General features: G+C 38.6%; 1 protein-coding gene across 1 annotated transcript in view; it reads left to right on the top strand.

Annotated features, from left to right (window-relative positions):
- LOC105543372 (general transcription factor IIH subunit 2) overlaps positions 1 to 9,817 on the top strand; it is a 33,616-nt gene that overhangs the window by 20,485 nt on the left and 3,314 nt on the right. Inside the window, exons 14-16 of the mRNA XM_011985241.1 lie at positions 1,855 to 1,918; positions 5,079 to 5,182; positions 5,715 to 5,817. Coding sequence (XP_011840631.1) covers positions 1,855 to 1,918; positions 5,079 to 5,182; positions 5,715 to 5,817 — 271 coding nt within the window. The remainder of the gene's footprint in view (positions 1 to 1,854; positions 1,919 to 5,078; positions 5,183 to 5,714; positions 5,818 to 9,817) is intronic.

The raw sequence follows: 9,817 nt of genomic DNA, 5'->3' as shown, positions 1-9,817 counted from the left end.
TTTTTTTTGAGATAGAGTCTCACTCTATTGCCTAGGCTGAAGTGCAATGGCGCGATCTCAACTCACTGCAACCTCTGCTTCCTGGGTTCAAGTAGTTATCCTGCCTCAGCCTCCCAAGTAGCTGGGATTATAGGCGGGCACCACCACACCCAGCTAATTTTTGGATTTTTAGTAGAGACAGGGTTTCAGCATGTTGGCCAGGCTTGTCTTGAACTCCTGACCTCGTGATCCACCAGCCTCAGCCTCCCAAAGTGCTGGGATTACAGGCGTGAGCCACTGCACCCGGGCTTGGATCACTTTTTTAAAATGTTATTTTCTTCTATTTTACAAAAATGTTACAATGAAGATTTATTACATTTATATTGAAAAAAGGTATAACTTTTAAATAGAAAAAGAATCTCCTTATTTAATATATATATATATTTTTTTAAATGTTAACGAAGTAGGATGCTTTTCTACTTTTGGCCTTTTGTATTACTAGTTGACCTCTCTTTTCCACGGTCTTCTCATGTGTTTAATGATGTTAGTAACTACCTTATTGTGTGTTGCAAGGATCGAGTTAATACAGATGGTGCATTTAGAATAATGCTTGATGTAAACATTCAATACATTTTAGCTCTTATTTAGCTAATCTTTTTGATTTACTGATATATATTCTTATTCCATTTTAAGGTTATTTAAATTTATAATTTGTTTGTTAGAGTCCTTTAGGAATATTAACCTTTTCTTTTTTTTTTTTTTTTTTTTTTTTTTTTTTTTTTTTTTTTTTTTTTTTTTTTTTTTTTTTTTTTTTTTTTGAGACGGAGTCTCCCTCTGTCGCCCAGGCTGGAGTGCAGTGGCCGGATCTCAGCTCACTGCAAGCTCCGCCTCCCAGGTTTACGCTATTCTCTTGCCTCAGCCTCCTGAGTAGCTGGGACTACATTAGCTGGGACTGCAGGCGCCCGCCACCTCGCCCGGCTAGTTTTTTGTATTTTTTAGTAGAGACGGGGTTTCACTGTGTTAGCCAGGATGGTCTCGATCTCCTGACCTCGTGATCTGCCCGTCTCGGCCTCCCAAAGTGCTGGGATTACAGGCTTGAGCCACCGCGTCCAGCATTAACCTTTTCTTAGTCACCTGATGCAAATATTTTTCTTGTTGGTTATTTGCCTTTACTTTTATTTATTTGTTTTGATATGTAGATACATTTAAATTTTTTATGTAATATCTCTTTTTAAAAATGGTTTCTGCTTTTCCTGAACATGTTTTCAGAATTTAAAATTATATATGGAAAACAAATTACATGAAAGATTTGAGCATTTCAAAATTTTAAACATAAAAGTATAAACTTAGATAAAATGAAGGTGTACTATATTTTCAGTTGTATCAGAAATGATGTAAAAATTACAACCTCTTTAAAAAGTAGTGTTGATCATTATTAAGTTAGAAAATATATAGCTGGGCATGGTGGTGGATGCCTGTAATCCCAGCTACTTGGGAGGCTGGGGTGGGAGAATCGCTTGAACCCGGGTGGTGGAGGATGCAGTGAGCCAAGATAACGCCACTGTACCCCAGCCTGGGTGACAGAGCAAGACTCCATCTCAAAAAAAAAAAAAAAAAGAAAAGAAAAAGAAAAATATTTATATGAACTTCAGAATCTGAGGTCATATATATAGACAGGTCTTTCCCCTGTTTCCTCTACTTTTTCTTATAGCTTGGAATTAGTTTCATCATGCTATAATAAGCTTATCTGAAAGGTGGTAAAGTGATATTTTGTACAACTTCATTGGCTTTTTGATAAGAACATCTTTAGGTTCTTAGTCCTAGAATTCTGCTGTTTGCTTGGAAAAAGAAAGTAATACATTTTCTTCTATGAAGGATTTCCTCAGCACACCATTGCTTCTTTATCTGACCAGGATGCAAAACCCTCTTTCAGCATGGCGTAAGTAAAGACCTTTAAAATATCAGTGATAATGTTTTTACATTTTTAATTCCTTCTTTTATGTTATAAATTCAAAAGATAGGCAATGAAGAGTATGTCTGTATACTTGTATGGAGTGATCTTCAGGATATATTACTAAATAAAATAGTAAGTTTGAGAGAATTTTGTAGTATGCTACTGATCACCTAAGAAGAAAGTAGAGATGTAAGTGGATATATTTGCTTGTTTATGTTAATAATAAAAACAGTAGTATGGAAATAATAAAAACTTAAAAGGGGTGGAGGGGGAAGTTTTTTTTTTTATGTTTACCTCAGTGAGTGCGTAGGGAAAAGCAAAGGGATAGACCCTAGACTTTTGTGAATGCATCACTTAATGATAGGGATCTGTTCTGAGAAATGCGTCATTAGGTGATACCATCATTGTGCAAACATCACAGAGTGTACTTACACAAACAGATAGTGTAGTCTACTAACATCACAGTTATATGGTATAACCCATTTCTCCTAGGCTGCACACCTGTACAGCATATTGTGTACTGAATAATGTAGGCAGTTGTAATGTAACACTTAGTGTTTGTGTAACTAAACACAGAAAAGGTGCAACTAAAATGTGGTATTATCTTATGGGACCACTGTCATATGTGTGGTCCATCACTGACCAAAATGTTACATAGAATATTTTACCGTGTTTTAACTTCAGAGCTTTGTATTTTACATAATTATAAAACAAAATTAAATTTAAGAGAGTAATTCTTAAAAATCACAAACAAGATTTCTGCCTCCAGCCAAAAAGGTGTAACAGGGACTAGATTTACCCTCCTGTCAAAAAAAGTAGACAAAGTATATAAAACAGTGGTTTTCAGACATTGGACAGCAAGCCTTGCAATAATGATCCCTGACAAAAAGGAAACAAATGAGATGGGCCCTAATAGCACTCCAACTTACTGCCTGGATGGAATTCCCAGGCTGCAGATGGAGGCTGGAGATGTTGAGTTGAAGAAACAAAGTTCATCTTTCAAGGAGGCTGAGACGGTGATAATTTTGCAGGTCAGAGTACTGGAGAGGAAAGAGCTGCACAGAGAGAACTCTCTGGGGAGCTGCAGAGACTTGCTCATGAGTCAGCAGCTGAGTGTTGATCAGCACTTTCGTGTGAGGAGACTACTGGAAGTCAGGGAAAGAATCACTGGAAAGCAGCAGACAGAGCAATTCCCAGAGCTCACACAGAGAACATTCATGTTCTCACCAGTCTGTATGGAAATACCTCTTAACATGACAGGCATTGAATAGAGTCCACAGTAATGGGATCAAATTAATTCTATCACAAGAACTGGAACCAGAGGCAAAAAAAAAAAAAAAAAGAGAGAGAGAAAAATCTAGACTAACAGCTGTTCTGGACCAGCCTAACAAAGCTTAAAAGCAAGTTTTGAAGAGATTAAACTATTTCCAAGTTAATGAAGTATATTCTAAAACAAACCCTTAAATATTTAAGGGAATACAAAAAAAAAAAAAGAAAAAAGAAAAAATCCAGCACCCAAAACAAAGCAAAATTCACAATGTCTGGCAAAGCAAAATTCACAATCCCTGGCAGAAATTACCAAGGATGCAAAGGAAAATATGACCCATAAAATGGAGAAAAATCACAGAATGGAAACATACCCAGAAATAACCCAGTTGGTAGAATTAATAGACAAAGGGTTGGGTGCAGTAGTTCATGCCTGTAATCCTAGCACTTTGGGAGGCTCAGGTGGGCGGATCACTTGAGCCCAGGAGTTCGACATCAGTATAGCCAACATGGTGAAACCCATCTCTACTAAAAACACAAAAATTAGCCAGGCCTGGTGGCGCACGCCTGTAATCCCAGCTACTCAGGAGGCTGAGGTATAAGATACACTTGAACCCAGGAGCTAGAGATGGCAGTGAGCTGAGATCGTGCCATTGCACTCCCGCCTGGGTGACAGGCTTAAAAAAAAAAAAAAAAAAAAATTAGTAGATAAAGATGTTAGGACAACAATTATATTATAAATGTACTCTGTATGTTCCAGATATTATAGAACATGAGAATGGTAAGAAGAGATATGGAAGGTATAAAAAAGACCCAAATAAACTTCTAGTGATGAAGAATACAGTGTTTTAGATGAAAAATATATTGGCTGGGATTAACAGCGGATTAGACACTACAGAAGAAAAAAATTAGTGAATTCAAAGATAGTAATAGAAACTTTAAAATAAAAATGAAGGGCTGGGTGTAGTGGCTCACATCTGTAATTCCAGCACTTTGGGAGGCCGAGGCAGGCAGATCACTTGAGACCAGGAGTTTGACACCAGCCTGGCCAACATGATGAAACCCCATCTCTAATAAAAATACAAAAATTAGCTGGGCGTGGTAGCACGTGCCTGTAATCCCAGCTGCTCAGGAAGCCAAGCATGAGAATTGCTTGAACCTGGGCGGTGGAGGCGGTGAGTTGAGATTGCGCCACTGTACTTCAGCTTGGGCAATAGAGTGAGACGCTGTCTCAAAAAAAAAAAAAAAACTGAAGAGAGGGAAAAAAATGAATGTAGCATAATTGAGCTATAAGACATACAGATTTAAAAATAGACTTTCAGCCCAGGCAGGTGGCTCACACCTATAATCCCAGCACTTTGGGAAGCTGAGGCAGGTGGATCATTTGAGGCTAGGAATTCAAGACCAGCAACATAGTGAGACCCCCATCTCTACAAAAAGTTATAAATTTTTTTAAAATACAGACTTCTTTTGTTTTTTTTTTTTTTTTTGAGATAGAGTTTCACTCTTGTCACCCAGGCTAGAGTGCAGTGGTTCTATCTCAGCTCACTGCAACCTCTGCCTCCTGGGTTCAAGCAATTCTGCTTCAGCCTCCCAAGTAGCTGGGATTACAGATGCCCAGCTAATTTTTGTATTTTTTAGTAGAGACGGGGCTTCACCATGTTGGCTAGGCTGGTCTTGAACTCCTGACCTCAGGTGATCCACCCTCCTTGGCCTCCCAAAGTGCTGGGATTACAGGTGTGAGCCACTGCACCCGACCAAAAATACAGACTTTTAAATAGATTTTTAAATAGTGTCAAGATTTTAAGGTCAAGATAATGTGCTTTCCTGCTCTAACTTTTCAGAGTCTTATATATTACCTTTATTTTCCCCTCTACAGGCATTTGGATGGCAATACTGAACCAGGACTTACATTAGGAGGCTATTTCTGTCCACAGTGTCGGGCAAAGTACTGTGAGCTACCTGTTGAATGTAAAATCTGTGGTAAGAAACCAACTATTCATTATTCAGTAAATGTTGAATGACTTATCTGTATTGCTGCTAAAATTAATGTAAATGTTAAGTTATTCCTATGTTTCTGGAATTAATCTGTGCAAAGAAAAATAGATTACTTTTTAGATTGAGTGCCTAGTACTCCACTTCCATATATAAATGTAGCATTCTAGTTTTCTGATCCTCTTTCTGAAAAAAGTATATTCTTTAAAGGCAGTGCAGTAGATCTAGTAGACATTTTTCCATCTCTTACCTTTATACAAGAATGAATAATTGAACTAATAGAATTGTCTAATTTTATTTCATTTATAAGTAAGCAAATAGACCAAGACAGGTTGGTTACACACTTAGTGACAGAACTAAGATTCCATCCTACAATCTTCTGTTATAGCCACAGGTAAAATGAGTAACTGCCATCCTAAAAGAAACAAAATATTCTGCCAAAGTTACATCTTTTGTCTTTTCAGCCGTTGTCTTCATGAGGTTTGGGCTACTCAACATGTCTCTCTGCTTCATGTGTTAGGTCTTACTTTGGTGTCTGCTCCCCACTTGGCACGGTCTTACCATCATTTGTTTCCTTTGGATGCTTTTCAAGAAATTCCCCTAGAAGAATATAATGGAGAAAGGTATATCAGTTTGGATTAATTTATATCTGTTATAAGTGGTAAGCTAATGTTTGAATAGATTGTTACTACCTTAAAAAATAATCCAATTGGCTTGGACAAGAGTACTTCTAATATGGAAGATGAGATGAAGAATGTCGTGGTTATGATTGAAATGACTCATTGTTAAATAGATCTGAATCTCCAGAAACCAAATAATTTCACTAAACCCACGTATGTATAAATAAGGGTAATGATTGTACTACTAAATCAGTTTTCTAGAAGGAAAAGAAAAAAAACCCTGACTGGTAGTATTCACAGATTTCCATGGTTTAAATACTCCCACTATGGCCAATTTTTAGCTACCAATTAACAACCAGCTCTCAAAATCCTTAAATACATATTTAACAATATATCCTCTTGAGCCAGTACAATCCAGTCCTAGCATACTACTGAAAATAAGAGGCTCTTTCAGCACTTTGGCAGGCTAAGGTGGGAGGATCACTTGAGGCCAGGAGTTGAAGACTAGCCTGGGCAACATAGTGAGACACCATCTCTTAAAAAAGGAAAAAAAAGCTGGGCACGGTGGCTCATGCCTGTAATCCCAGCACTTTTGGAGGCCAAGGCAGGCAGATCACCTGAGGTCAGGAGTTCAACACCAGCCTGTTCGACCCCATCTCTACTAAAAATACAAAATTTAGCCCAGTGGTGGCGCATGCCTGTAATCCCAGCTACTCGGGAGGCTGAGGCAGGAGAATCACTTGAACTCGAAAGGCGGCGGTTACGATGAGCTGAGGTCACGCCATTGCACTCCAGCCTGGGCAACAAGAGCGAAACTCTGTCTCAAATATAAAATAAAATAAAAATCTGGCATAACATAATTTACCTAAAATCTTTAAGTATTTTTATGAATGGTATTTGTGTGAAATACAACAAATAAAGTCTGAAATAGAGGTAGTCTATCTTTTATAGAATAGTTTTCAGAAAATAAAGATTTACTACTTTTAAGAACATCCAGGATCAGTTGGGCATGGTGGCTCATGTCTGTAATCCCAGCACTTTGGGAGACCAAGGCAGGCGGATCACCTGAGGTCAGCGGTTCGAGACCAGCCTGGTCAACATGGTGAAACACCGTCTCTACTAAAAATACAAATATTAGCCGAGTGTGGTTGGAGGTGCCTGTAACCCTCAGCTACTCGGGAGGCTGAGGCAGGAGAATCGCTTGAACCTCGGAGGCGGAGGTTGCAGTGAGCCAAGATCACACCATTGCACTCCAGCTGGGCGACAAGAACGAAACTCCACTCAAAAAAAAAAAGAACATCCAGGATTTAGGAATCACATTAAACGCTTACTGGCTAGCAGAAGACAATTATGTACCCATCTTTTTTTTTTTTTTTGAGACAGAGCCTTGCTCTGTCGCCCAGGTTGGAGTGCAGTGGCCGGATCTCAGCTCCCTGCAAGCTCCACCTCCCAGGTTCATGCCATTCTCCTGCCTCAGCCTCCCAAGTAGCTGGGACTACAGGCGCCCGTCACTTCGCCCAGCTAGGTTTTTTTTGTTTGTATTTTTTAGTAGAGAGGGGGTTTCACCGTGTTAGCCAGGATGGTCTTGATCTCCTGATCTCGTGATACGCCTGTCTCGGCCTCCCAAAGTGCCGGGATTACAGGCTTGAGCCACTGCGCTGGGCTTATGTATCCATCTTGCTTTTCACACTTAAATCATTTGGAAGTCATTTAACGTCACCGTATCTAGATCAGTGTTGTTTTTGAAATTGTTGCATATTTCAGGGATAATTATGGTTTATATAACCAATTGCTTCCTGTTGGATATAAGATTTTTTTTTCTTTTTGCTATTAACAAATAATGTTTATATCTATATTTTTGAACATTTGTACAAGTATAAATGCATGGTAAATTCCTAGAGGTAAAATTACTGAGTCAGGAGTTTTACATGTTTTGTGAATTTTGATAGATATTGTATAGTTGTTCTTCAAAGAAGTTTCATTTATTGTTTTCCCACATTTAGCCAACATTAGGTATTATGAAACTTTTTTATATTGGCTAAAACTGACAGACAAAAAAAAAAAAGTCTCATTGTTTTAGCTTGGTATTTATTTGCTTATGGTTGAGGTTAAATGTAGTAGAAAGGAAAAACCCAGTACTATAGAAAATGGAGTTGAAGAAATATTCCAGAAAGTACAATAAAAGGAGTAAAATAAAGAGGTTGAAATAGGAGAGTAAAGATAAGAATACTGGGGATTCATCAGAAGGTCCAGTATGAGAATAATATGAGGAAAAAAAAGGTAGGATAGAAAATCATCAAAGACATAGTTCAAAGAAATTTTCTGTTGAAGGACAGAACTTTCTAGATTGAAAGGGTCTGTTGGCTGGGAAGGGTGGCCGATAGCTCTAATCCTTGTACTTTGGGAGACCGAGGTGGGGATCACTTGAGGCCAGGAGTTCCAGGCCAGCCTGGGTCACATAGCAAAACCTCATCTCTACAACAAAGATAAAAGAAAGGGACTGCCAAGTGCCTAACGTATTGAAGGAAGACAGACCCCATAATTGTGAACTTTCAGAATACACAATAAATCCTTAACCCTAAACATTCCAGAGAGGAAAAACTAGGTCACATACAGAGGATCTGGAATTAAACTTGTTTGGCTTCTCATTAGCAACACTGGATGCAGAGAGGGAGCAGTCACCTTCAAAGTTTGTAGTGAAAATTGTTACCCTTAGATACCCAGCCAAGCTATCAGTTAAGTGAAGGTAGAATAACAACATTTTCAGACTTGTAAAGTCTCAAAAAGATATTTTTCTAGGGAAGGTCTCGAAGAGGTAGATGATTCAAAGGAACAGAGAAAGAGAATGACATGGGGTCTAGTAATATGTATCTAATTCAAAACAGGCGAAGAACGGCCTAGCATGATGGTAAGAAGAAATTCCAGAATGATACCTGTGTGTCACATATGGTGAACAGTCCAGTTTGGAGACAGTCAGAATGCTCCAGGAAAGATATCACCAAGGGGATGAAAACTGCAGAACTCCTGATGTATTTAAATATATTGAGAGGACAGTTATATTATTCCAGAGAAGACTGGGCCTGAATTAGTGTCAATTACATAGGAAACTAACCTTGGGAATAGCAACACAGTATTTCCAGGAAAAAAAAAAAATGTTTTAAATAGGGGAAAACTTATGGCTTAGCTGAGAATATTTTTATAGGCATAGTAAACTAAACATTGATTATTGTTCTATCCAAAAGGAAGACTTAACTATGTAGAAAGAACTGAGAATGACATTAGTTACATATTTATGCATTACTGGGTTCAAGATGGTTGAAAGAGAATTAAATTCTCTTCTTTCGTAGTTGGAGGTTCATAGCCAGTAACTGTGAAGAATCACAAAGTAGCACTTATTAGAATAACTGACTATCAAACAAAAGTTTGAAAGTGCTTGTGACTGGGCACGGTAGCTCATGACTGTAATCCTAACACTTTGGGAAGCCAAGATGGGAGGATTGCTTGAGCCCAGGCATTCAAGACCAGCCTGGGCAATATAGCGAGACCCTGTCTAAATAAAAACTTAGCCAGGCGTGAAGATGCATGCCTGTAGTCCAGGCTACTCAGGAGGCTGAGGCAGAAGGATCACCAGGAGGTTGAAGCTGCAGTGAGCCATGATAGCACGTCTGCACTCCAGCCTTTGAGACAAAGCAAGACTCTTGACTTGAAAAAAAAGAAAAATAAAGCATGCTCACATTTAACCTTAATGAAAATAAAAACTACATTTTGGGCTGTCAGATGACCTTGTATATACTGTGGAATTTTTTAAAATTTATGGTATCCTTTTTTTTTGTTTTTGAGATGGAGTTTCGCTCCTGTCACTCAGTGTGGAGTGCAATGACACCATCTCGCCTCACTGCAACCTCCGCCTCCTGGGTTTAAGCGATTCTTCTGCCTCAACCTCCCAAGTAGCTGGGATTACAGGCGCCCACCATCACACCCGGCTAATTTTTGTATTTTTAGT

The sequence above is a fragment of the Mandrillus leucophaeus genome, unplaced genomic scaffold, assembly GCF_000951045.1.
Source record: "Mandrillus leucophaeus isolate KB7577 unplaced genomic scaffold, Mleu.le_1.0 Scaffold281, whole genome shotgun sequence".
Lineage (NCBI taxonomy): Eukaryota > Metazoa > Chordata > Mammalia > Primates > Cercopithecidae > Mandrillus > Mandrillus leucophaeus.
This window is presented reverse-complemented; position numbering and strand designations above follow the sequence as displayed.